Source organism: Labrus bergylta, chromosome 5 (genome assembly GCF_963930695.1).
Source record: "Labrus bergylta chromosome 5, fLabBer1.1, whole genome shotgun sequence".
NCBI lineage: Eukaryota > Metazoa > Chordata > Actinopteri > Labriformes > Labridae > Labrus > Labrus bergylta.
In genome coordinates this window covers 22,419,736-22,447,630 of record NC_089199.1, presented here as the reverse complement: position 1 = coordinate 22,447,630, position 27,895 = coordinate 22,419,736, and the positions used below count along the sequence as shown (strand labels likewise).

Genomic DNA, 27,895 nt, shown 5'->3' with positions numbered 1-27,895 from the left:
AATGTCTCTGTCTTGGAGCACCCTGGTCTCGGGTATATCTTGGTCCCGGTCATTGTAGTCTTGACTTCTGCACAACTGATCCTAGATGTTAAAGAGGAGTGTTTACCACAGCTTCTTATTAATCTCTTTCACAGAAACATGAAGTAGGTATTCAGTGGTAAAACTGTTTTTCTGTTTGATTTGCTGCATCAGCTGGAAACCTGTGGTTTCTTTACCAAAGGAATAAACGGCTGTCGCTTACAGGAAACATTGCAAAATGCAGATCTTTCATTTTTCACTTTAATTAAGTGGCATTCCCCTTTAACAAGACAAAAACATGTAATGTAAACAACACTGGTGAAGAGTGGGAGGGGCCAACATTAGCTGGGCTCCCATTTGTCGATATTATTGTACAAAAAAAAAAAAACACATCATAAAATAAAATAAACACAAAGAAAATATAAAAAATAATACTCAATGATAATACTAAATGTGACATTTGAGAGTTCATGTTGGGAGTATGAACAGGATCTTCATGTTTAGTACAAAGTCTGCGTCATGATACAAAACATCGGTCCCAAAGCAACAACTTATATTAATATCATATTTATAATAATATACAGTTTAATAACACTGCGTCATCCGCTACGATGTGCAAGGAATAAAATGTTGAGAGAGCAGATTGTGCCGAGCAGCAGCTTTTATGTGTGTGTGTGTGTGTGTGTGTGTGTGCGTGTGTGCTATTTAAAACTACAATCCAACATTTAGGATCATCCTCTTGTCACCTCCCTTTCGAAGTCAGACTGCACAAAAAAATGTAAAAAATATTTTTAAAAAGTGATTTTTGGTTTTAAGAGCAACTTTACATAAATAGCAACATGAAAATCAAACAGCTTTGGAGTTAATGAAATGGGATTTTTTTTTTTTTTTTTTTTTTTTTTTTTAAATCTTTCTTTCTGAAGCTACGCTAGCAGTTTCCCCTGACTTGACGTCTTTGTGCTAAGCTAGGCTCACACGACCTCTCTTTGCACTGGACAAACAGAGATGAGAATTTGATTCAAATCTGATTTTGGAGAGGAAAGAGGACAAGAGGATTCACCAGAAATGAAAACTGTTCCATTAAGGTTAACATTGATTAAAATCTAATAGAACTCCTGTGGACTGTCTGCAGCGCCCCCTGCTGTGCAACACAAGTCTGTCTGTCTGTCTGTCACCAAATGATAAGTAAATCTTCTTTGTGGAGATACTCGTGGTTTTTCTAGAAACTTAGGCTCCATGTGAGGCCACAGGCTCCTCTCTCGGTCTGTAATGTCCTTTGAGTCCTTCTCACTCAGTTTTTTTCTCTGAAGCTGACGCCAAACTGTGTGTACCAAGTGCTAAATCCCTTCATCTTTCCAAGAGTTAAGACTAAAGGCCACAGTATGCTTCAAACCAAGTGCTTCTTGGGTCGTCTGACAGCACTTGAAACAACCTCCATCCACATCGACCAAAAGCAGAGCAGAAGGGCCAGTCACTTCTCTTCACTCCTTACTCTCAGAAGAGATGTTTAGACGCCATTTTTTCCTTCCTATAATGCCTAAAATGTAATATTTAGAGATACTGATGACAACCCAATATTACATGTAAGAAATACTAAAAGACTTTGATTGTTTTAACCTCTAATTCTAAACAGGAGTGTTGAAACTGACACCTTGCATATTGACATATACCGGTAGATCTTTTACATATTGTTGATTGGTGTCAGATCTCTCAGTTTGGGCGACATCAGAGCCAATTCTGATGCTCCTTCCTTCACTGCCTCCACTGTTGTTGGAGAAAGAGAGAGAAGGCGGTGGGTTGAGGCCTGGAGCTTGCTGTGACGGGTTTTTGACTGCACTTTGAGTTACAAACATACACAACGATAAAGAAAAAGAAACGGCGCATGTAGTTGGATAGCATCTACCAGATCCTCCATAGGTTACTCTGCAGCTGAGGATCCAATTTAAATAAAGATGCCAAGCAGACACTTCATGAATAAAATCCGAGGCCATAGGAGTGAAGTGCATCGTTGCTTGACTTTTGAACATAACGAGATGTTGAAATAAAACCACACCTCTTCTTCATAATGTGCGAAACATCAAAGTCAGGGGATTAAATCAAGTAGTGTGTCAAGTAAACAGGATTTAACTTCTATCTTAAGCTCTCTCTTTTTTTAAACACCACTTTCTACATCTTAATGCCTACAAGGAGAAACTGAAAGTTTGCTCCGTTATCCCCATAACGATGATTCATCACATCTTCTCCTCGCTGTGACTTTTAGTGCTTTGCCCTGGGCTGTGTTTGAAGCATATTGAGGCCTTTAAAGCGCTTAATCAAGACCTGAATTTGTGTAATTCCCTCTCACACGCTGACTCCACCCTCCAGCTCCTGATGACCAACGAGATGCTGAACAGTCACCCGTCTGTCCACGCGGCCGATCACCCGGTGAGCTCAACAGGAAGCTCCCTACTGCACAGCGCCTCCCACTGGCGAGCGAGGAGTGAGATCAGCCTCTCTCTGCTGTCAGCTCCCGGGACAAACACGCACCACTGGACCTCGCCCTCTGCGCCCCCGCTGGCTCCTCCCCCTCTGGGTGAGGCCTCCTCCCCTCCAGCTGTGAAGTGGTCCATGGTGAGGTGGCAGAGCAGGTCAGGGCCCGGCAGGTCATCGAACACCAGAGTCAGAGCCTGAGGGTAGGTCTGGTACCCGAGCAGGACCCGGTCCAAGTCCCTGATCCTCCGAGCTTCACGCAGCTGGTACCGCTCCCTGTGAGAGGACGTGAGGAGGAAGGTGATGATGAGGATGGCTACTACCATTCAGTCAATGCGATGCACATCACAAAAAAAAAAAACAGAAAAGCTCCCCTGAAGTCGGAATTCCAACTCGGGACACTTTGAGCAACTTCAGTAGTCCGAGTTAAAATCCAACACGGCTGCTACATGCACCAACAGCAACGTTTAAGCTTTACAGGATTGTGTTTATTAGCAACTATGTCCTCTTACTTTGTGTGTAATGAAATCAATCACACTGAAAGTAACCTGCAAGTTCTATCTGTGAATATGTTGTCATGTTATGTCACAAACTATCACACAGTGCGTTACTATGGCCAGGTATAAGCTAACAACACAAAAGGTTCTCCTGGAGCTCGTCTGACTCGTCTGAACTTCGCAACTGGAACGCGGTTAACTTGGGTGTGACGTCATTCCCAGCTCCGACATCCGAGTTCGGAGGTAAAATAAACGCACCCTCATTTCACTCATCACACCGAGTCAATTTATGCCCCGCCCACGGCGCTATCCGATTGGCTGGACGTGACATGAGAAAAGGCAAACCAACACTGAAGCTTGGGGACAGAGCAGTCCGGAGCAGTAGGAGAGTCTATGGATGAGCATTTTAACAAAGTCTTGTGTTGGAGTTTGTAAGACTCCAAAAATTGGAACGTTGACAGAAATATTTTCATTTTTACTGTAAAAGCATATCGGTTCCAATTATCGGTTATCGTTCATCATCAACAACTTATCATCAGTATCGACCCCACCTAAGCATCATAATCTAATAAAACTATGAAACACTTTGAGACTATTGACAGAAATGTACACACTGTCCAGAGCATGTTATGTTTTAAATGTCAGGTCATCTGCGGCTGTATTCAAAGAAAGTCACTTAAAAGATTTAGACTTCCTTTAAAATAACGCTCTGCCTTGATCAAAACGTGTCCTCTTGAGTTCCTAGTGAGTCACTGATAAAGTGACAAAAGCTCAGTATACTTGATCTCTTACTACTCCTCTCCTAGCAATGACTGAGTCAAAGTTCAGCCTCTCCATTATAAAGCTTCAATGAACACTGATTTAACTTGTTTATTTCCCTTTGACTGAACTGTCTACACATCACACTGTCAGTTGTGTCTCCTCTTCTTCCTCTTTTTTTCTCAGCAGACGAGCACAAACAAGTCTTTTTTTATGTGTTACTAAAATTACACTCTGATGCTATCAGGGGAGAGGGCACATTTCTCAGATTTTTTTGTTTTTGTTGTTGAACCCTAATCAGCCCAGCATCCTGACCCCTGGAGGCCATCACTGTTAGTAATTCTTCCTGGATAAAGGGAGGAACATGTTTTTAAAAAGCTTTGCTACAGAGGGTCGGGTTCTTCCTGTGAGGTCACCTGGAGGGCGGTTCTTTGGCAAAGTCGGGCAGAGGATAGCTGACGTAGTCCTCGTCCAATAGAAAGACGTCGGTGCTGGTCAGGATCAGAGTCCTGGGCTGGAGGACCGGAGATGGAGGGGAGTGACCTGACTGAGTGGAGCCTTGACTGGGCAGACTGCTAGGGACCTGCACCTGAAGGAAAGGAATAAATTACAATTATTATTTTTAAAAGTTGAGAGTTATAAGTCTTAACACATGCAAATACGAAGAGAGGGATTTTTAATATGCAGTAATGAATTTGTTTGCACTAAGTCACAGATGGAAAATTCTGGGAACGTTGTCATTGTCGTCATTGTTTTGATAATGCAAACTTGTTATACACATTGAAGGGACAAAGAGAAACATTAGCTGCTTAAAGCCTGGTTTAGATTTCTGAGTCTAATCTACGCTGTACCTACACTGAGGCCAATGACTTCATCTGCACTTCATACTCGTGCATGTGTGTAGCATTGTATATATATATTTTGCTTTTTTAGAACTTTTTTTATTCAAGCATGATAACTTCCTGTGAAAAACCAATTTTTTTTGTTCCATTCCTTAGATAATGCCTTTATTCCTAATTATGGTAGACTCCAGGGCAGTATCTTCACCTTGATCTTTTAACATTTTCTGGTTTTAATCTGCTTCTTTCATTCCTTTAATCTTTTTGGTGTTTTTAATATTGATGTTTCCCCTTTCTTCTGTGATTTCTTGCTGGTTTTAAATTGTTTTGTTTCCTTCTAATTTGTATAATCTGTGGAACTCCCGTATTGTCCTCCTCACATTTCTCTATTTTATTTTTTTCGTAAAGCACTTTGTAACCCTGTTTTGAAAAGTGCTATTTAAATAAAGCTTATTATTATTATTATTACAAAAAGGCAGCAGTCCTCACCTGGAAGACCAGCAGGTACAGCAGGACATTGAATGAGCGTGAGGACGAGGATGCCGCGCTGGCTGAAGTCTTCCTCTCTGCCACGATGAAGGTCAGGTCGCCCATCTCCTCCTCGCTGGGATAAATAAACTTCACCCTGCTGCTGTGGACCAGCTCGTAGTTCTGCATCTTACCTGCAATAAGAGACAAATCACAATAGTCACATTAGATCTTGCGCAGAATAGGTTAGGGCAAGGATTGAATAAATGATGGACATTTAAAATGAGAAAATGTTTCTATAGAGGCAGCAATTGGGGCAGGAGAGAGTGGGGAAAGACATGCAGAAAAGGAGCCACAGGTCGGATTTGAACCCGGGCCGCCTGCCCGGAGGTCCACAGCCTCCACAAAAGGCACACAGGGCGCGCGCTCTAACCACTAGGCTCCTGGCGCCCCTCAGCAGGGTTTCTTACCCGTGTTTGTGTTGGTGAACTGGGAGTAGAAATCCTGATCCGACGGCTCTGGAGGAGGAAGCTGCTGCTGCAGACTGAGAGCTGACATCAGCTCCTGAAGAAAAAGGCCGGTCCCGTAACTGTCCCTGCTGAGACAGCACACGATGTGATCGGCTGAACGACCTGTAAACACACAGCCAGAGAGAGAGATAGTTGGGAGACACAGAGTAATGTAAGCATTTCAACATGAACTTGTATGATATCTGTAAACAAAGGGGGGCAGAGTGTGTGTTGATCCACTGACCGACGACTCTGAAGTACTGGTCGAACAGTCCCACGTTAACAGACAGAAGATCAGACAGTCTGATGGACAGGCAGCAGCACAGAGAGACGTCAGGATCTCCAGAGTCCATCGTGTCCAACACTGACAGATATAGAGAGGTAGCGAAAGAGAAAAAAAAAAGAGAGAGATTTATCAAAACACAAAGCTCTCACTTGATACCAGTTCAACTTTTAGAACAGCGCCATGCTCGTCAATGTTACTTCTCCACCACTGACCAATCAAAGTCAAGAAGGGGCGGGGCTTCTGGTATAAGCATTGTTAACAACAATGGCGGAGAAGACACTACGCTGACTTCCGACCGAACAGTTTTTAGGCCTAGCACCTCTACTGATGTAAGAACATGATGACTCCTTTTCTGTCCATTGCGTGACTTTATATTTTTTTTTCGTCTTCATATCTTCTGCATCTCACCTGAGTTATGGCCGAGCGTGGAGGCGGAGTCTTCTAACAGGAAGTAGATTGTGTCCGTGGAGAGCAGCAGACAGCAGGTGAGCTCAGAATCAGGAGACTTGTACAGAACCACAGACAGCCACAGGACCTGTCTCACCTCCTCAGCCTTGGACTGAGATAAGTGTATGGAAACAGTGAGAAAAATTAGTTAGCATTCTGAGCACAGCACAAGTCCAAAACGAGAACAACATTATTAACAAACAGCTGCATTGTGTGTGTGTGTGTGTGTGTGTGTGTGTGTGTGTGTGTGTGTGTGTGTGTGTGTGTGTGTGTGTCCTACCATCGCTATATATCTGTGGAAGTAAGCCAGCAGTTGCTGTCCTTGGAGCCCAGACAGGAGCTTCAATCCTGGGGAGAGACCTGGCAGGAGGTGGGGTGAAGGTTGGTTCTCCTCCAACTGAGGGTGGGAGGAGTCCCAGCTGAGGAGGAAAGAGAAAATGTTTTTAACAATGGACCGGCAAGGCATCTCTCAAAATCAATACAGAGAGGAACAAGACACATTGTATGCCCTTCTTTAAAAAAAGTATTGGAATGTTTTTTTTTGCATGCAGCTGCAAATGTAGGTACAGAAAGTAGAACGGAATCCCAGGTGAACTTAACAGAGGCTTTACCTGCCGGTGCTTTGGGATTTGATGTTACTGAAACAACAGCACTGGTCCCTGGATCTGTAATGGCCTAAGAGTGAAAAAAAAACAGAGTCAAATTCAGAAAAAGGTCAACAAGGCTAAGAGTAACTAAAAGTGTATTAGCAGGTAGTCGGTCTTCACCTGGAGTGTTTTGTTCTTGGTGTGGGCAGGACATGCAGGGTTGAGGCAGCGCGACCATCTTCAGCCCCTCCAGAGAGGCTCTCTGCTGGCTCAACTCCCCCAGGAATGAGCTTCTGTCCCGGGCCAAAGGGAAGAGCAAAAGCAGCATCTCACCACCCAGCAACACCTCCACACAGTGACTGCTCCTGAACACAACATGGTGATTAAAAAAATACTGATGATTTCTAAACTTAACAGAACAGAGCAAATGATTTAAGAAAGGTAAGTGTGATATCACATGTCATAGACCTCTTTACCTGTGCTGGTGTTTGGGGTCCTGACAGGAAGTGTAGCTGTTTCTGACCATGACCTGAGAAGCTCGCTCTCTGGGGTGATGCACCACAGAGCCGAGGGGCACCCGCAATAGACTGCAGCAGGAGGAAGAGGGTTGATGAAGATCAGCTTTGCTCTCTCGCTCTCTTTCTGCCAGCTCTCTGAAGTCCATCTTCAGCACCCAGAGGTGTCGGTGAGTGAGAAAAAGGAGAGTGGGGAGGCTGGGCTTCTCGTTTTTGGATAATATGTCTGACAGGAGATGGTGGCGGTCTGTAGGAGAGGAGGAGGAGTAGGGGGAGGGAAGGAGGTGGGCAGGATAGCCTCCTTTGGCTCCCTGACTCTCCTCCAGCTCCCAGGAGTTGATGAGCGAGCGGGGGAGGAGCTGAGGACTGTTGGGGGGCTCCAGGTCAGAACCTGCTGCCTGGAAAACAGTTGAAAAGACGTCAGCTTGATTTGAGCTTCATGATCAGCCACACTTCAGTTCTGTAACGTTAATGCACTCCTTGTTCATTTCTTTCACACAACATGTGCTCTTATACCCAATTACAACTGAGCAGTGTTGAATGACTTGTGTCCACCTGTTTTTCTTTTGAGGAACAAAGCGCTGGCTAAGCGCTTGGGTGAAGCGCTTAAGCACTGACAATAAAAGTGCTGCAAGTGCGTCCTGTCTCTATGACAACAGCCACTGTATGACAGACACTGCTCCATTGCTTTCTAATGTACGTTACTTACTTGAAATCCTTGTGAAAAGTTTAAAGATTTATTTGAAAGAAGTCTTTAAATAGTTGAGATCATTTTGTATTGACCAGAACAGAAGTCAGGCCAAGAAGCTTATCAGCATTGATGGGATGGACGATGCAGATTTGTCAAACACTTTTAATGATTTTTTCTTTTGTTTCAAACTATCTGAATTCTCTTGTACCCTTAAAAGATCTTGTAATACCACAAGATCAGGTAACATTCTTATTTAAGGAAACATATATAAAGGAAGGCTGTTGGCCTCGATGCGGTCTGCACGTGCACTCTGAGATGCTGTGCCGATCAGCTCAGTGGAGTTTTTTTCTAAACTTTTTCAGTTGTGTGCCGATTGTTGCCAGCTTCCCTCAATTTGGAGGACCTCAAATTGGTGCATCCTTAAATTTCTTAGTTATGTTTTTATTGACTTATTTATTACTCATCCTTAAACTGTGCTTCTCATCGGGCCCTTGTGGGTGTCATTGCCCAAAGAGACCACACGAAGGTATCAGAGTGCCTACGCTTACCTTTGTCAAATACTGATTTGTTTGTTGTCTCTGATTAACTCCTTCTGCTGTTTGTTTGTAAATGTATAAATGGTGTGGGTGGACTGCGGAACTAAATTTCCCTCTGGGATAAATAAAGTTGTCTGAGTATTAAATTAAAATGGATTTATTGCTGCTTTCTGACCTGTATCAGTCCTGTCAGCTCACTCCTGGTCCGTCGGAGCTCCTCATACTCAGAGAAGATGTACCAACGGGATGGACTGGCTTGGCAACCCAATGTGAGGCAGGAGTCGGGGAGCTCTGCGTGGGAGGAGAGCAGGAGCTGGGAGTATGGCAGCAGGAGGTCCACCTCCAGGCCGGACAGCACCTCCTCCACAGGCGAACCCTGCTCCTGGTCTGAGAACACGAGAGCAGCTATCTTTAAATAATTCAGCACGCACCAAAAATATGACTGCATCACTACAAGCTTCAGATGTGAGGATGTTATTCCAAAGTCATAAGTCTAAAAAACTTTATATGAACTCAGATAAACCCAAATCCAAGCTTGGTAACTTAACACAATACAGATTTCGTCTTCGGAGGATGATGATGTACTGCTTACCTGCGTCCTGATTGGCCCAAGTGAAATCATCTTTGAGGTACAGCAGGCAAAACAGATGATCGCTTAGCACCAGACACGCCTTCTTCTGCTCCACCTCCTCCTTCACCTGAAGACAGTAGCACCACAGAACCCTGCTGACCTTCACCTCTGCTTCCTCCGCCTCTTCCTCCTCCTCCTCCTCACACGGCTCCCCCTGGGGAGGGATGGACTCCTCTGCAGAAGGACCGGTTAGTGATGTGGAGGAGGAGCAGACCGACTCCTCAACAGAGTCATCCAGACCCATCTCAAAGTACCCATCCCTGGAGCCTGGACTGGAATAATGAGCATGGCAGTGATAAAATAAGAAGTTATTCAATCAGTTATTAAAGTTGAAACATTTTTATATTACATAAAAACATTAACTTGTATTTGACAAAGTCCTGCTGAGGAAGAATTCAGAAATTATAATCTGAATTGGTTTCCGTTTTAGCTGATCTCAGACTACAGCCCAAAACACAAAAAAAACAGTGTGACCGTTCAGGATCCTAGAGTCCACGGTGATGACAGACTACTTTAAGAACATTTGGAATTCCCAGACACCTGCAAGAACCTCAGGATGTCCAAGAGAGCAGTCGAAGATCCCAGATATAAAGCACTTACATTTCAGGGAATTTAAGGCAATCTCATGAACAAAAAACAAAATATTTTCTGGAATTTCATGATCCAACAAAAACTGGATATGATTAATTGTGAGATCAGGGATGTTTAACGTAACAATTTAGCAAATTATCAATACTGATTACGACGTAGTTTTCATTACTTCTTTGTCATTCTTGGTATCTTTGTCACTGGAACATGTCTCACAAACTGCAAGTCGCTGATCGCTCTGAGTAAGACTCCTACACTGCCGACATTTACTTTCACATTTGACAATGAAAACTAACCAAGTTTATCAAACAGCTGACCTCCTCTGCCCACTAAGAACCTCATCTCTACTAGCTCGCTTGCTTTACGTTGATGTAACACAACAGATAAACATAGACTACTGACATCATTGGTGCATGCCACATTATTTGCCAATAGGCTGATGTCAGCTGATACTGATGTTCAATGGATACATTTGTGCATTCCTAGCAATAACATAATCCAAAAACCTACAGGGTCCAAAAACTATTAGAAAGTGCAGATGATTTCAGAAACCAGCAATAAAACATTACAATCCCAGAAACCAGTGGGAACATCTGGGACTCCAGGGAGGCATAGATGCAGAATGCCTGAATTTAAAATTGGATTGGAAATGTAATTCAGAGGATCTCAGAAACCACACAAAAAAAAGAGAAGGTTGCCAGTTAAATTACCTGTGAATTTCCACCTCAGTTCCCTCCACATTGGACTGAATCTCTCTGGTTTCAGAGCTCTCATCCTCCCTCTCCTCCACTCTCTCCTCCACTCTCTCCTCCTCCCTCTCCTCCTCTGTCTCTGCCTCCTCCTCCATGTTCTTCGTCTTCTGCTCCTTCAGAGCGGAGCTGAGAAGATGGGAGAGGTGGGTGATGAAGTCTTTGTTGGAGGAGGAGAGGGAGAGCAGGTGAGCAGGAAGTAGAGGGCAGCAGGTCGAGCTGCAGGTGAGGCACAATGTTGATTCTGGTGTGGAGGAGGAAGAGGAGCAGACACAACTGGAAGAGGGAGACACAAGGGTGGAATAAATAAAAAAACAAATCTACAAAGCTGTGCAAACAATAGAACGTGTTCAAATATGAAAGAATGTTATCAAAGTGACTTAATAGCTTTAGAGGTAGACCTGCAGTGTCAGTAGTACCTGCAGCAGTAACTGACTATGCCGAGGTCAGACATGTGGATGTTCAACTGTGAGCTGTTTGGACCATGATCAAATGAAAGTAGAGTCAGCTGGTTTTTACTAGGCACTGGCAGTAGTTTTTTTGTTTTTAGCAGAGACAGTAAAAACATCAAAAGAGAGAGAACAACCATGCAAGAAACAGGTCCTTCACCTCTAAGTTTATCTTTTTTCCAGACACATCTTTAGTTCTATTCCTGTCTCATCTTATTTATGTTTAGTTACATCAACTCTCAACAGATTGAAACGCAAAAGTCTGCAAATATTGGTCACATTAAATGTCCTAAAGTGGCTTAAAAGTTGTACTACAAATACAATAGATAAGCAGCAATCAAAGGGAAGTTAAGAGTTAAAGTAACTGGATGTTTATTTAGAGATTAAAGTCATGAAAACTATTTTAATGGTAGAGGCGATGTTTAATACTGACCAGACAGAAATAGAAGAAGTTGTTGTAGTTGTAGCATTACTTGGAGGATCTCCACATTGTGTTTGTTCTGACAGACTGACAGCAGGTTGTTGTACCTGTAGAGGGAAAAAAAACACATAATCCAACATTAGCATCCATTGAGCTGAACGATAACATTTACAACATTTGTCAAGCCTTTTGAGTCCAGAGAAAATTTTGGGGACAGAAACGCCAAAATGTGTAATTTAGTGAAGAAAAGAAGATGAGCTAGAAAGCAGATTTGTTGAAAAAATGTTTCATCTAAACACAACAAACCCCAACAATAATAATACACCGTTTCCCACTGTGAACCTGCGGAAGGATCATTACCGGTTTGAGATCCCCGCACCCGAGGCCGCGTGGCCCCTCGGTGCTGGCGGCGGATATGTCAGAAAAACATTTGTCTACCGCGGTGGAGTTGACGAGGGGCATGGTGGGTGGTGTGATTGTACCATAGTAGCATTAGGTTGAATATAAATTAGCTTTATCCTCCAACTTATTTTAGTTTGTGTGACAAACGATTTTAATCTGCTCACCTGAATTCCTTTCAATTCTCTGTCTCAGCTTGTCCTGCTTCACCTCATCCTGTGCCTTCATTTTCTGCACTTCTGCTATTTTGACAATTCTCATCAGCTGTACGTTAAAGACGCTAAAACTACAATACATATCACAATGAGAGCAGGACAGCATCGGCAGCAAGCAGCTGCAGAAAATATTGAAAACGGCATAAAACGCTTCAGCTTTTGCATGAGACGTCACACATCAGTGTGTGAGGACCTCTCTCTCTCTCTCTCTCTCTCACTCTCACTCTCTCACGATGGCGATTTAATAGGCTACGGATAAAAGAGAGGTCAGGAAATACACCTGGGTGGTCTCAGTATCGTCTGTGTTGGAAACAATGACTAAATATTAAGTACAGATTCTGGCTGTTGCAGCGAAAACATTTTGAAAACTGTAACTGTCTCAAAATTGAAGATCTACTTTGGCATCCTTCACAGGTATATTTAAACATCTTTGTATCAAATATAATGTTTAAATGTTGAGTTTGGATGGGATGGGCAGATAATCCCTCAGTACATGCAATAATCTTTCACAGGTAGAGTTTCTGCCTCTCCATACTAACACACCCCTCCTCTCTCTTCCCCTCCCCACCCCTCCCCCGGTGTTTCAGGTGTGTCGCTGACCTGCTCGGGTTCAACAGACAGGAGTTGAGTATGTGTGTTAAAGCTTGCAGGGGGAGGTCCAGTGTCCACAGGAGGGGGGACACTGGGGGAAACGGGGGCTTCTTCTCTGCTCGTCATTTCTGAAACAGGAAACCAAACAGATCAGTGACACTACGATGAAAATAACAGACTCTCTGAACTTTCAGCATCTACTCTTTCACCCTATGCAACATCCTGCCGTCTATAAATGACAAGGACAAGCTCTGTGTGAAGTGTTTTAGAATAAACTTTTAAATGAAATAAACCAAACTGTGATCAGAATAAACTGAATGATTGAATGCCTCAATCATCTAAAACATGAACATTTAATACTTTTTAGTCTCTCATTATGAAAAATCTAATAATTTAGCAACTTCTGGACTGTCGGACATTTAAAAAATAACTCCCTCAAAACTTGCTCTTTGCATTTTTTCACAAAACTATGAATTAAATAGTTATAATAACCTACAGCAAGCATTGATAGAAAACATGGATGCTTTCTCAGTTATTTTCTCAGCAGTTATCGCATCCTTCAAAGTTTGAGGCATAAACAGATTTCATTACACACAAAAAAAACATGAATACCACAGAACTGTCACAGCCTGTTTTAATGGACGGATGAACAAAACAAGCATGCATTTAGTTCTGTTAGTATCCATACACTCACACAGTGTGCAGCCTGAACCGTAAGTGTCACAGAAGGAGGCTAGTGAGCGTAAGCAGGGCGTCATACCTACTTAAAAAGATCATTGGATGTGCGGACACCTCTGTTAAAAGATTCTCGTTTGGATATTATGGCAACAAAAAAAAAAAGTCCCAGGAATTCTTTAATAAACAAAAATAGCAAACCATCTCCTGCACACTGTCTAAATTGCACAAATGTTACAGCTGTATATTTCTCTGTGCTGTTTGTCCCTTCTCCCCCCCTGTTGACTCCCGCCCAGGTTAAGCTTCTGATTGCACAATGAGGTGCACCTGGCCTCGGAGCTTAAAAAGGTCAGGGCTGGCTTCAGCAGAGAAGAGGCTTTTGGAGTTGGGACTGCTGTGCCTCTCAGCCAGAGAGTGTGTGTTGTTGTGTTTAGTTAAATTAGTTTTGAGTTTGTTTAATCACTTAGTTTGTCTGATAATAAATCCATTGGTTTTGACTTTAGTAAGGTGTACACTGGTTGTTGTTAGCCCCATACGGCCACCTTATGGTGGGCGTAACACAAATATATACACTAGCAATGATTTAGTCCTGAAATGTTGACAAGTATTTGTGCAATATAGACAGTGCTCTCTCCCCCTTTGGTTAAACATATGATTGAAAAGTATTGATGCTTAAAAAAAAACTACGGATCTTCAATTGTTTTTAAACTTGTACCGAACATGTATCGAAAAAATTTACAACCACAGTGTCACATATCGTAAATCTGTCTGATCAGAGTTAGTAGGATCAGTACTGATTGTTATTTATTAGTCGGTCATTCTCCTGTTATGCTCCTTCAGCTGTTTGTTAACACATCGCTCAGCGTGCTTTTCAAGGTTTAACTGCTTAGACATAAACATGTCATTTCTTTATGGTGGAAAGAACTCATGCTGGTTTTTGATTTCTAAATTTAGAAAATTGCTAGTTTCACCCTAAAGGTCACATATTCTGCAAAATCCACTTAACCATGTTTCTCTAACACTAACATGTGTGTCTAGTCTGTCTATAAACCCAATGATGAGAAAAGTCCATCCTCTCTGTCTTCTGCCTGCTCCACTTTTCAGAAAATGTGTGCTCAAACAGGCCGTTTGGAGATTTTCCCTTCATGACATCACAAAGGGTAGTAGCCCCTCCCCCAGGTGGGTGACACTCCCACAGCTAGGTGTTTGTTCTGCTCTCTGAGTCTGCCTTCTCACCGTAAACAATAGGACATGGAGCAAGAAAGCCGGAGCCACCCGAGCCCTTCTGGAGAGGGGGTGTGGTCAGACACAGCTCATTTACATATTTAGGATCAGAGTGGATTTGGAACTAGAAACTTCACACGCATGTTTTGGGAGCGCTGAGGCTTATTTACACTGGTTGAAAAGGAGGAGAATATGTGACCTTTAAGTTAAATACATTTGCTTTTGTTGCACTGTCAAGAAGAGGACGTCAATCCTAAAACAAATTGAATAAAATAAAAACATGAACATTAGTGGATATTGAGAAAACAGCCAGCTACAACTCCTTAGGATAGTTTCACAAGGTGTTTGTCATATCCTGTTCCTGCAGCATAATATTCTTTGTGGATGTTTTAATTTAGTCAATTGAGCTGTTGATCTCAGAGTTTGAGCTGTTTGTCCTGTAAATTGAGTTAAAACATGCACATAACAGAAGCAGCTTGTTATAAAACTTGTGAATCCTATTAAACTAAAATACAATCCCTTTCCAAAGCAGAAGTTACGTTGTGTAACTTGTAAATAATAAAGATAAATAATCCTGTTGCGTGGCATAAAATAAAATAAAATGGGAATACATTTTCTCAGACAATTCTCAGTTTATCGCCACACTCTGTTTTTATTTACATTTTACACAACGTCCCATTTTCTTTGGAAACTGAGTTATCATTCAGTCAGGATAATCAGAACCGTCTCAGTTATTGAAATGTAATGTGCAAACGACTGATTGATTAATTGCACATATAAATAATCAAAGGTTGCAGGCTCAGCAAGCACAGTCAGCTGATTTCTTTAATGGGAATAATCAGTTTCAGACAAGAGCAGAGAAACAAAAGTCTTCGACTGGTGGTCGCTAATTTTAATGAGAAATAAAAAAACAACGCCCATCTCCCTCCCTCCCTCCCTCCCTCCACGCTGCATAGCCTGATACATACATGATTACCTTGGCTGGGGCAGGCAGCCTGCTGGGCCGGACAGGAAGAGCAGGAAGAAGAAGAGGAGGTAACAGCAAGAGGAGCGACAGCAGAGGAGCAGCAAGAAGAGGAGGAGGGAGGAGAGGAGGAAGAGGAGAGGTGAGGAGGTGCAGGAGCAGCCAGCCTGGTCTCCTCACTGATCTGACGAGAGGACAGAGAGGAGGAGCCTTCAGAGAGCAGCAGTCACCTACATCATCGAGCAGATCACAACTTCAAACCTGCAGCCAGCAGCTCCATCAGCAGCAGAGCAACATCCAGCATGTTCATTTTTTACATCCATCTAAAAACACTTTTGAGGCTGTTCGAAATATTTGAAACAAATTGTGAAGTTAACGAGCAAAAAACAGGTTTGAACCTTCATGAAGCTTAAATTCAATTTTATTTATTCTTCAGGAGTTTTCTGCAAATGTGAAAGCCCTGAGAGTTGTTCTGAATGACTTGAAAATGACAAACAAAAGCGGAAAACTTGCAAGGCGCTTTCGCCAAAAACATTTTTTGAATTTTACAGATTTTCCTCAACAAGAACATAATTATTGGGGCGCTGGTGGCGCAGTGGTTGGTGCGCGCACCCCATGTATGGAGGCTGTGGTCTTCCAAGCGGCAGCCCGGGTTTGAATCCGGCCTGTGGCTCCTTTCCCGTATATCATTCCCCACTCTCTCTCTCCCTGATTTCTGACTCTGTCCTATCTCTCAAATAAAGGCACAAAAAGCCCAAAAATAAATCTTATAAAACAAAACAAAACATAATTATATCTTCTAAAAAAGGATTCAACAAACTTCACAGTTATGAAAAGTTAAAATACTCCAAACCCAACGTCTTGGTTGTGTTTAAAGGAAGAATGTGCAACTTTTTGGTCCAGTAGATGTCGCCCTTGAGCAGCAGCATTAAACCAAAACAAACTTCTATTAGGCGACACCTCCACTATACTGAAGCCTCCGCTCTCCTCCAGAGACACACCGCCAACCCCTCTCTACTATTAACGTTCATAGGAAGGAGTAATCAAATTGAAACGCACTATAATTAAGCACCATTAAGCGCAAGTGGTGGACAAAATTGTCGAGCTGCAATCGCCTGTGGCCTGCATTGTTGTGTTAGCAGGATAATGTTAGCGCTCTTTAGTTAGCTTGTAGCTTCATATTTCACTTACATTGACACAGAATGACCATCAACTAAAAACACTTACATGACATCCAAATAATCAGTGAGTATGTAATTCTTCTTCTCTCCTTGACTAAAACAGCTTTATACGCAAGGTCGTCCCGTCCATGTAGACACAGCTCTCACAACAACACAGCCAGCGGGACTCCAGCTTCTCACTCATTGTAGACAGTCATGACTCAGAGAGAATATACTTGATTTCTGCTGTATTTATGTCGCACATTCTTCCTTTAAAAACGGATTTAGCTCTTAAACTTCACGGGTCACATCACTTTTGTTTCCATTTCCAAGTAAGACAACGACTTTACGACCCTCATCCTGCATATTTATTTGACTCTATGTATTCATCATCTTGCCTCTGCTGCTGATGTGTAAAATCTCTCTCTCCCCTAATGAGGTTGAGTAGTTTACGGTGTCCAGCTGAAGCTGCTGATCTGCAGGTTACCATGCCAACAAACACTACAGCAGCCCATTACTCAGGCTGTAACATAGCAGGCAGCTGTAGTGACCTACAGAGTGTGTTTAGAGCTGATGAATCTTCTGGCTTCAGAGATGTTAGTAATCGTCTTAATATCCAAGAAGTCTATAATCAGGTTAGAATTATAACACCACTACAGCAGGTTTGAGGGGAATTCTATCGGGGAAACTATGGTAACAAAGTGCAGAGATATAACAATCAAATGTTGTTATTGAGTTTAGGATTGTGTACTGCTAATAAAGGTTTAAGAGTGGAAGTTTCAGGAGACATATCAGGGAACACAATGAGTCCCTAACCTAACCTAACCTAACCTAACCTTTGATACAGCTAATATTTGAATATAAAACTCAGCTGGGTCAAATCCTCGTATTTGAAGTGCAAAGAATAAGACATTTTACTTCTTAAAAGTACTTAAAGAAATTCATAAATTACTTATTAACACTGCTTGTGTGATGAAATAATACTCACTTTAACTCCTAAATGACAGACTGGTAAATAAGTAAATCTCTATATCAACATATCAGACATTAATATTGACTATGTGACCGTGTCAGACGCTCTATGACTCGGTTTGACGGAGCGTACCTTCTTGTCGCCGCTGCTCTTCCTTTCTTTGACTTCTTTGGCTTTCTGAATGGCTTTTAACACTTCCACTGTGTCCAACTCCTTCTCCGTCGTCACTTTCCCGTCCAGACAAACCTGACGACGCGGAGACAAGCGGTTCAAATATGCACCAACACACGAACAGTTTTTTTTAAACAAGCAGGAGCATCAGCAGCAACAAGTTAAGAGTAGAGACATAAGACAACAGCAAAACTGACAGTTGACTAGTGATCGCAATCGTTATGCATTTAGATGAATGGAAGAGCCGTTTCTATGGTAACAGCAGCAGTGATTCTACAGCCGTTTTCACATCTGCACTCCTGAAAATATCTAGATAACTTCAGGAGGACTGCTCACATCAGTTCACTAACACTAGCTGCAGAAAAGAATACTAGGAGTCTGGCAGGAGAAACGCCGTGTGAAGTCTGAGTGAAAAATCTGGCTGTTAGCGCTCACACATAAAACTCCTCCTGGAAAGTTTTCTGCAAGTGTGAAAAGCCCTATTGAGTAATGACAGTGATAGCAGTACTACACAAGAGGTACAAAAAAACAGGAGTACAAGCAGGACAACTTAGGTGGTCACTATTTTCTAAATTTGAGGCTATATTTGTGTTTTGTATTTCAATGTCTTATTTTCACAAAATCTGATATTTCTGTGTTTCTTTTGGATCTATTTTTTTAAAACGTATTTTCATTTTTAATCTTCTCTTTGACTGTTAATAGTTTGTTTTGGTGGTTTTTAATTTTCTCTTTGTCTTGTTGCTTTTGATGTCGTGTGTGAAGCACTTTGAATCGCCCTGTTGTTGAAGTTTATAAATAAACTTGACACTTGGTTCAGCCCTCTGACAGCAGCTCTGACACGGCGGAGAACAAGGCTCTATTTATAACTTTACAAATAACAGCGTGTTACAAACGCCATCTACCGTTTCTTATGTGTGTTAATTTAGGTGTCCAGCCCCATGATACCCACTCACTCTGTGATCCAGTGAGGGTCTGAAATCATATGATTGACCGATATGACAGTCATTTCCTGTAGATTTATCATAGAAGACGAGAAACTGTGCAAGTTTTAGTTTTGCACTCAGCTCGACCAAAAGATGTAGCATGATTGTTGAAGGTTTTATGATTATTATCCCACATCCTGTGCTGTGGCTTTTGCTCATGCACACATTGCAGAGGCGATAATTGAGCAATATATTGTCTTTAGAAGTTGAAGCCGTACATTCACTGTAGCAGTAGTCTGAGCAGCAACACAGCTTTAAATTTGCACATTAAAGTTCACTTGATTAGTGTATCTGCTCATTATTACATCTGTTTACAGTATGTCTGCCCAATCATTTGCTTTGATAACCTGCTGCTGTAACACCACAATTCACCAGTTTGGGATCAATATAGCACACCCATCCATCTTAAAATTAACAGTTTGTTTCTTCTTATGTTGGGGTACCTCTGCTGCACGGTCACCAAACTGGGCCAGGACTTTGGTTCTGTAGTCTGGGATGATGCACATGGGGTTACTGGACAAGTTGAGTTTCTCCAGACAGGGCAGAGAGCCGATGTTCCTGATCTCCTCCAACTGGAATCAAACACAAATATCAGACACACAAGATAAACCGACGGACTCCCTTAAAAAACAAGAGCTTTGGCTGTATTTGTCCCCACAGTCTTAAGTTGCTTTTCTGAGTCATGCATCCAGTTAAATACATTCTTCTTGCTTTCATGTCTTACCTCGTAAAAAATACAAGCATGAAAAATATATTTTTTGCAATCTTACTATCTAGAATGAAATAAATGCTTTACAGTAAGCATCTACATAACTTGAAAGCGATAACATCATGGCGTTCTCTGTGTGAATACCTGAGCCAGCTGGTTGTGACTGAGGTCCAGGTTGACCAGAGAGTAGAGCTTGGTGAGGCCGGTCAGCTGGTCCAGCTGGTTGCCGGCCAGGTTGAGAGTTTTGATGTTTCCAAGACGGGTGTGAGCGGCTTCAAGGACCTTCAGGCTGTTATATGATAGATCCACGTGGACCAGATTGTACAGGTGCTGTGAGAACAGGAAAGTTACTTCAGCAATCCTTCTAAAGAAACATCTGCCACATGAGTTTAATTCAAACTTCGAGTCAGTCCCGACAGAGCTGATATATTCTTCTTCACTCTCTCACATACCTGCAGGTTTTCCACTGTGGACAGCTGGTTGTTACTCAGATCCAGAAACTCCACCTTAGGAATGAGTTTCTTCAAAGAGACAAAATAAGAGTCAGCACAAAGAAACTGATGATTGTTGGGCAGAAGGACTAGCACAGAACGATGCAGAGCTGGTTTAACACTGAAGCTTTCGCAACATAACATATCAACTCTATGGAGGAGGAACTGGGGAGATACAGCTCTCTCCAATGTTTTGAATTTGGGGCAGCAGTAGCTCAGTCCGTAGGGACTTGGGTTGGGTTGGGAACCGGAGGATCGGCGGTTCAAGTACCGATGCTGACCATAATATGGAAGTTGGTGTGGAAGCTTCCCGAGCATTGCTGAGCTGCCCTTGAGCAAGGCAACAAACCCGCAACCACTCTGGTGCGCTCCCTGCGTCACAGCCTCAATCTGACATCTCTCCACACGTCCTGCTTGTGCATGTGTGTGATTCAAATTCAAAATGTTTAATTTGGACTGCAGTACCAATTTGAAACACTAGGTGTCACAATTACATATTGCTCCTCTAAGTTTTATAAAATGTGAAAACTCCTGAGACATTATGTCAGGAAGACTTTTGAAACATTTTCAAACAGCTTTCACAAGTCTAGGCTAATATTTACACAACAGTTGCATGGATTTCCAATTCTTACATTTTTGTTTCAGGTAACATGAAAAGATAAGAAATGTGTCAATGAATAAAATAATAAAAATGCGTGAAACGATTATAGAGAGAAATAAGGCAAACGCCAACTACTGCCACGTGACTGACTGTGTTGAGGTTTGATTTAGCGTGCCTCACCACTGAGCTGTCGATGGAGCTGATGCCGTTGTGACTCATGTCCAGCGTGGTCAGGTTTCTCCACACAGGGATCACAGCTGTGACAGGACAGCCAGACTCCGCCCCCTCTGCCTCCCACTGGGAGAACTCGCTCGCCTCAGGAACCAGGATCGACTAAGGCAGAAATAAGACAGTACTCATGTCAGAACAAGAAGATTTAAAACAAACACAGCACATAGAAACATCGTGCAGTGAAGAACTTCATCTAAACTGTACCGTCATAGTTTCCGTGGAGTGGTGTATACTCAAAGTTGCCAGACTCGACCTCAGACACGACAGACCTTGAATCTGCTGAGAGCTGCACTCACTGATCTAAAGGCAGAGAGAGGGACAAGTTATTATTCATGACCTTTATTCTAACACTTAAAACAATGCATCCTTAGTAAAAACCCTCCTGTGGTGCAAAACAAACATCATTAGAAGTTAGTGACTGATAAAAGACTTAATTACAACATTTAAATTTCACCTTTTTTGTTATATAGACAGTTTAACTCGACCTGTGGTTTGTATATAGGGCTCCAACACCCTGTATAAACCGCTATGAGTGTATAAACAGGTCAATTGTGGGTTTACTTGGTACTCATTATCTCGTTCTCAATCAGGTCGGTGTGTGATATGAATGAAACAGGAAGTTAACATGTGTAGAGACAGGAGTACATCCAGGAGAGACGGTTACCTCTATCTGCAGCAGCGATTTAAAAACAGACAGGTCAAACGGGAGACTGCTCTCCTCGATGTTACTGGTTCCCACTGGACCTCTGGTACCAGACACCTGACCAACACAGAACAAAAAAACAGCGAGAAACATTAACCAACTCAACTCCATGAGTGAGCTCAGGACACAACACTGAAATAAATGTGCGTTGAAGATTTTGAATAGATTCAGACGCGTGAGACCTTGAGGTATCTCAGCCTGCAGGTGAAGTCCAGGATGTGTCCCAGGTCTGTTTTGGCGTCTCCGTTAAAGCAGGTGGGTTTGGCCAGGCGGAGCTGCTGGGTGACGGAGTACAGCTGCAGAGGATGGAGGGAAAACACCTCACCAGCTTGGAGCAGCTGCTCACCTATAACAAAGAAAAACACAGAGAGGTTTGATGGTAACCACTGTACAATATTTAATCTGAAATCCTTGCATTTTTTTTTTTTTTTTAAAGGTTTATTTTTTGGACTTTTATGTCTTTATTTAGAGATAGGACAGTGGATAATGTCAGAAATCTAGGACAGAGAGAGAGTGAGGAATGACATGCGGGGTTGGATACGGACCGGGGCTGCACGCTTGGAGGACTATAACCTCTGTACATGGGACGTGTGCACTAACAACAAGGCTACTGGAGCCCCGATAGACACATTTTTTTTTAAGCCGAGCTTTACTGCTCACCTCTATTTTTCACTTCCAATACCTAATATCCAAAATACCTTAAAACAATGCAACGCAGCAAGGATGTTGGTAATTTAGTAGTCACATTTTATTTCAGTGTAGAAACAATAACTGCTACTAACAAATGAGGGATGAAATCATTATAATTCTTCAAGGAAACTGGATTTATGCAGCTTTTTAGAGCAGCAGGATTCAAATGCAACAGGTTACACGCTCTCAATGATCTTCAATTGTTTAGCATGTTTAAGCCAAAGACAAGAAAAAGAAAACAAGTCTTTTGTCATTGTTCCATCAGAATGTGATTATTTTTGGGCTTTTCATGCCTAGCTTTTTTTGAGACCGGACAGTGGATAGTCAGAAATTAGGAGCGAGAGAGAGTGGGGCATGACAGGCGAGAAAGGAGCCACAGGCCAGATTCGAACCTGGGCCGCCTGTTTGAAGGAATATAGCCTCCCGTACGTGGAGCGTGCATACTAACCACTAAGCTTCTGCTGCCCCCAAAGCTACCTCGTTTTCAATGACAATTTACTTACTTTGTGTGAAAGGCAGCTGTTTTACTTCATTTGCTTTATTTACATCCATATTTTGTCTATTAATGTGAACTGTCTCTGATGAATTAAATTAAATTGATCCAGAGTGTCGGAGCATTCTAGTTCACCACTGAAGACAGAAAGAGGTGAAACACCTTCTCCACTGAGGGAGTTCTATTAATTTTTAACACAGTTTGGAGTGTGTCTAAAGAAAAAGAGGTCAAAGCCAGAAGGAAGCTAACCTTTGTTGAATAGCTCCTCAGCTAGAGCTGCTGTGATGCCATTTATCTCCTGAAAGAGAAAAACAGCAGGTTAAATACAATATTACTTAAAAAAAATAATAAAAAAATACATGATAGAAACTCAAATAATTTGAAGACTTTTTTAAAGGTTTCTTTTTTGTGCTTTTTCTGCCTTTAAGTAGAGATAGGACAGTGGATAGCGACAGACACCGGGGAGGGAGAGAGAGTAGGGACTGACATGCGGGAAAGGAGCCACAGGTTGGATTTGAACCGGGGACACCCGCTGGGAGGTCTACAGCACACTAACCACTACCTGAAACACAAATGGTTTATTCTGTTTTTACTAATCATCCTACAGCTGGTCATATTTAGAAGTCTTTATTGGTAGTTTTATATTTTGTCTTTAATCATGTTTTAAGGCTCCAACTGTGTTCTGAAAAAACAAAAGTTATCGGTTTAGAAATAAGAAGGTCAAGTCACTTTATGTGGGATTAGTTACACAACAATAATAAACACAGGGCAAAGAGCAACACCTCACTCAGGCGGTAAACACCATGCATTCATTCAACTACTTTCATCACAGTTAAATCCTACAGTATTTACCTTCTAATGCAGCTAAAACAATAAAACTGTGGTTTTCTGTGGTCATTTGAACTCATCTGTAACAGTCATGTTACATGAGCAGCTAAACTGCTCTGGAGAGTCCCATGAACCAGGACAACACTGGTCTGTTGTAGCAGCGACTCGGTCATAAGATCACAGTCAGCGACATCACAAAGCCTGAACTTGTACTTGAAATAAAAGCATTGGTTGTTTTTGTCAAATCTGCCAGTGAGTACAGATAGAAATCCGTGACTAGTTTTGGCAAAAGGCATCTCTCCTTCTTAGGTGAGATTATCTTTTTTTATATATCGACCCTGACTCAGCGCCAAAAAGAACAGTAGTGAAAGCAAAATATTTTTTGCTTTCAATATACTGTTATTGTTGTTATATGAACACCATCTTAAGAGCGAGAAACTAAAACTCTAAATGAAACAAAGCTATGGACACAAAGCTATGGACACAAAGCTATGGACGTTTTTCAAAAGGGACGAGACATTTGGCAGGTTGGATATTAATCCACACAGGTCGAGTTAAACTGTCTATTTATTTTAATTTTCAAACTTGATCAAGTCCTGTCAAAAACTCTGAAAACTAGCAAAAGCATTAACCCTCACTTTGGAGAAACAGCAACCACAGAAAGGTTGCATTTCAAGTCCTCCAGCCTTATGAGGGAACAACTATAGGTCAGTGAAGATTCTCCAGACTGCTTCATCAACAATAGGGTGAAGGTCATTTCCTGTTTCAATCTGACATCGACCTCTTGTGCAGAGCACGCTCTATAGAGAAAAATGTATCACAGTTTGTTTTTGGAGGAACTTGACAGACCTCATCCAAATCCAACACCGATGGGATGAGGAACCAGGCTTTATTCGTCATCATCACTGTCAGACCTAGCCGATGCTCTTGTGTCTGAATCCCTGCAGCCAGGTTACAAACTCTAAAGAAACAACTTCCCTGAAAGCTGTTTGTAAGCCCCTGGTTTGAAAACATTTAGCCCAGAGCTTTTATTTTCACAAGTCCACATAATCGCTGGCTGCATTATCTGAGCATATTTGAAGTTATTTTAGGTGAAGTACTAGAGGGATGCAACATCCAAACAGGTTACTAGATGAATGGAGAGGTGTTAAGATAGAAGTAATCTAAGGTTTACTCACATAAAGGTGAAAGTGCAGGAAGAAGGCGAGCGGAGTGGGCGTGGCTTGTGGAAACTGCTGCAGCAGCGTCTGCAGGTAGAGCTCCAACTCTTTCTGCCGCCGCTCCACCAAGCTCTTTGAGTTCTTGCCAATCATCTTCTTTGGAGGAAGCAGCCGTCTGTCCACTTTCTTCTCTGCTGTAAGCTGAGGATGACAAATAAATCTTAATTTATTCATGAAGAATTACATATATATTCTTGAGTCACAGATGCTTTTCTGTGTTCAGGGGTCATTTTAAACTCCATATCTTTGGAAAGTGAACTGCTGGTCAGAGAAAACAGAAAAATCTGAGGAAATCTACAAACCTTGGACTCAGCAAAATGGTGATGAAAGTTTTTAACAATGTGTAAGCAATTTATCAATAAATAGAGAAAATAAAAAAATATTAATCAAAGCTAAAACTAGTCTTCAGCTGCAGGTCTTTTTTTTCTCCATGAGATGTGTAAACCATGAGAAGTGTAAACCATGAGAAGTGTAAACCGTGAGAAGTGTAAACCGTGAGATGTGTAAACCGTGAGAAGTGTAAACCGTGAGATGTCTAAACCGTGAGATGTGTAAACCGTGAGAAGTGTAAACCGTGAGATGTGTAAACCGTGAGATGTCTAAACCGTGAGAAGTGTAAACCGTGAGATGTCTAAACCGTGAGATGTGTAAACCGTGAGATGTCTAAACCGTGAGATGTGTAAACCGTGAGATGTCTAAACCGTGAGATGTGTAAACCGTGAGATGTCTAAACCGTGAGATGTGTAAACCGTGAGATGTGTAAACCGTGAGATGTGTAAACCGTGAGATGTCTGAACCGTGAGATGTGTAAACCATGAGATGTGTAAACCGTGAGATGTGTAAACCGTGAGATGTGTAAACCGTGAGATGTCTGAACCGTGAGATGTGTAAACCATGAGATGTGTAAACCATGAGATGTCTAAACCATGAGATGTCTAAACCGTGAGATGTGTAAACCATGAGATGTCTAAACCGTGAGATGTGTAAACCGTGAGATGTGTAAACCGTGGGAAGTGTAAACCGTGAGATGTGTAAACCATGAGAAGTGTAAACCGTGGGAAGTGTAAACTGTGAGATGTGTAAACCGTGAGATGTGTAAACCGTGAGAAGTGTAAACCATGAGATGTTTTCCCCGCCTACGCTCCTGTTTTCTGTTCGTAGACAGATTCCAGTTTTTAAATGGGGTCTCAGACAAGTACATCACAAATCACACTCCATAATTGCCCGGATGTCTAACCTGATGCAGATGAATCAGAGTCAGCGGACGATCAACGTGCAACCTGTGAACACTCACCTTCTCATGGAGGTCGTGGAAGTCACTGTATCGATGTTTCACCGTCCACTTGTGCTCGCCATCCGTCACATCAATGATGTAGACCTGAAAACAACAGCACCACATGCATTAGTTACAACTACAGTGACACCTGTCTGAAGTTATAAATAAATAGTAATTCAAGACAGAAATGGATTCAATTTAAATTTAAATAAAGACAAAAACTGAGATGTGAGAAATCTGGATTTTTTTTTTTTTTTTTTTTTGTTAAATCAGTCATGCTCGTAGACCTGCAGAAAATTACAACACACGACCTTCCATCACACACACATGAAGTAACCTCTTCCTGACAGGGATTAAGCAATGTGCAGAAATGAAGCAAAAACTCTGAAACTGTGAGAGACAGCTGGCCGCTAGCTGTCAGCTGTGACTCCTTATAGTTCATACTCAGCACTATTCACACATAATGCATGACAAAAATAAGTTTCTGTGTTTAATTCCTTCCACATTTACTCTCTGACACTTTGCTACAGCAGGATCCGGGGTAGCAGAAAGCTAAGCTAGCTGGTAGCTAGGTTAAAGGACTTACTGTGTAGTTCTCCACCAGCTCCGACCCGACAACACACACTTTCCTCTCCAAAACCTCCTCTGGAAACGGAGAGGACTCCATGCTGAGATCGAGGCGAGCCGATGTGAGATGGTATCAAGTAAAAAAGAAACAATTAAAAGGCTTTTTCGAGGATTTCTAGAGCTTCTTCTCGGCTAAGCGCCTCCTGACGCCATGTTTGTTGTGATGCCGCCCGCTTTGAAGCCTTCAAACTTTATTCACAGCAGGGCATTGACAAATAATCCCACCGCATGAGAGACTGGGCATATAGCAAAAGATTATCCAACATTATTCCAGTATAGCATACGCCGTCACATTATGTAATCAAATTTATCGCACGACGAAGGTAAAACAAAAAGCGAAAGAAAGAGCATCGCAACCTTTGTCCGATAATAGGAACACAAAGTCTCATCTTTCAAATATTTATCGCGAGAGTTATGAAACGTCAAACAGCTGTGACGTTGCTGGAAATAGTCAGCGAATGAGGATAACACTTAAACACTGCCTTCTGTGAATACTATGCTGAAACTTTTGTTAATCTATATACTTGTGTTCATACTTATAAATTATGGCAAGATATTTGTATATTTATTTTAGATAATATTATTTCTTGAATTTTTTTTTGGGGGGGGAATTTGAATTGATTTCTTCATGTCTACACATGCACATACACACACATCAAGGTGACACACACAAATGAACATGTTATTTATTTAACTTTATTGATTAAAATTGGATTGTTACAACAGCTCAAAAGAAGGAGTACAATCAGAAAAGATAGCAAAATTTAAACATATATACAGTAATTTACGGAGCCCCTGAAGTCCCAAAAAGGTGGATGTTTCATTTAGACCACAGGGGGCTGTTTGAAAAGCTGGAAAAGGGGGTTTAATATGTCCTCTTTAATCTTGTGTCAATATTTGTATAGCTTTGTCTTTCATTTTTATATTGTGAATCGAGCAGCTGTGATGCAAGACAGATTCCGGACTTTTTCTGAGAATAAAGTTCAATCAATCGAAATGTACCTGTTATGTTGTCCCCTGGCTTCTTTTCTTTTGTTTTACATTATTTATTTAGGGTGTCTGTTTATCATTTAGCTACTGTTATGGGCTTACATTTTCAACTTCTATCATTACACTGAATATTTGTTCTACTCTGAAATAAAGTTTATTGGAGCAAAAAAGATAACACTTAATCACTCATGTTTGAGGTGTGGTGACGTGACATGTAACCAC

At 41.9% G+C, this 27,895-nt stretch overlaps 1 protein-coding gene across 2 annotated transcripts; it reads right to left on the bottom strand.

The window, feature by feature from the left end:
- Window positions 1–261: 261 nt before the first annotated feature.
- On the bottom strand, window positions 262–27,076 carry nisch (nischarin). 2 transcript variants are annotated; one of them, XM_020630698.3, is made up of 28 exons: window positions 26,643–27,076; window positions 26,075–26,158; window positions 24,739–24,921; window positions 22,982–23,030; window positions 21,732–21,895; window positions 21,511–21,606; window positions 21,051–21,146; window positions 20,796–20,948; window positions 19,976–20,044; window positions 19,668–19,853; window positions 19,258–19,386; window positions 17,793–17,906; window positions 15,540–15,711; window positions 12,674–12,792; window positions 11,472–11,566; window positions 10,551–10,865; window positions 9,214–9,524; window positions 8,797–9,008; window positions 7,356–7,792; window positions 7,060–7,244; window positions 6,904–6,967; window positions 6,573–6,711; window positions 6,254–6,404; window positions 5,804–5,923; window positions 5,521–5,682; window positions 5,072–5,244; window positions 4,160–4,332; window positions 262–2,763 (listed from the first exon to the last, which is right to left on the bottom strand). In XM_020630698.3, the coding sequence occupies exons 1-28, from the start codon at window positions 26,721–26,723 to the stop codon at window positions 2,436–2,438; spliced, it is 4,560 nt and encodes a 1,519-aa protein (XP_020486354.2). In that variant the 5' UTR covers window positions 26,724–27,076; the 3' UTR covers window positions 262–2,435. The 2 variants fall into 2 exon arrangements, with proteins under 2 accessions (XP_020486354.2, XP_065811271.1); XM_065955199.1 differs by lacking the exons at window positions 12,674–12,792; window positions 15,540–15,711 and having other exon boundaries at window positions 26,643–27,075.
- Window positions 27,077–27,895: the final 819 nt, after the last annotated feature.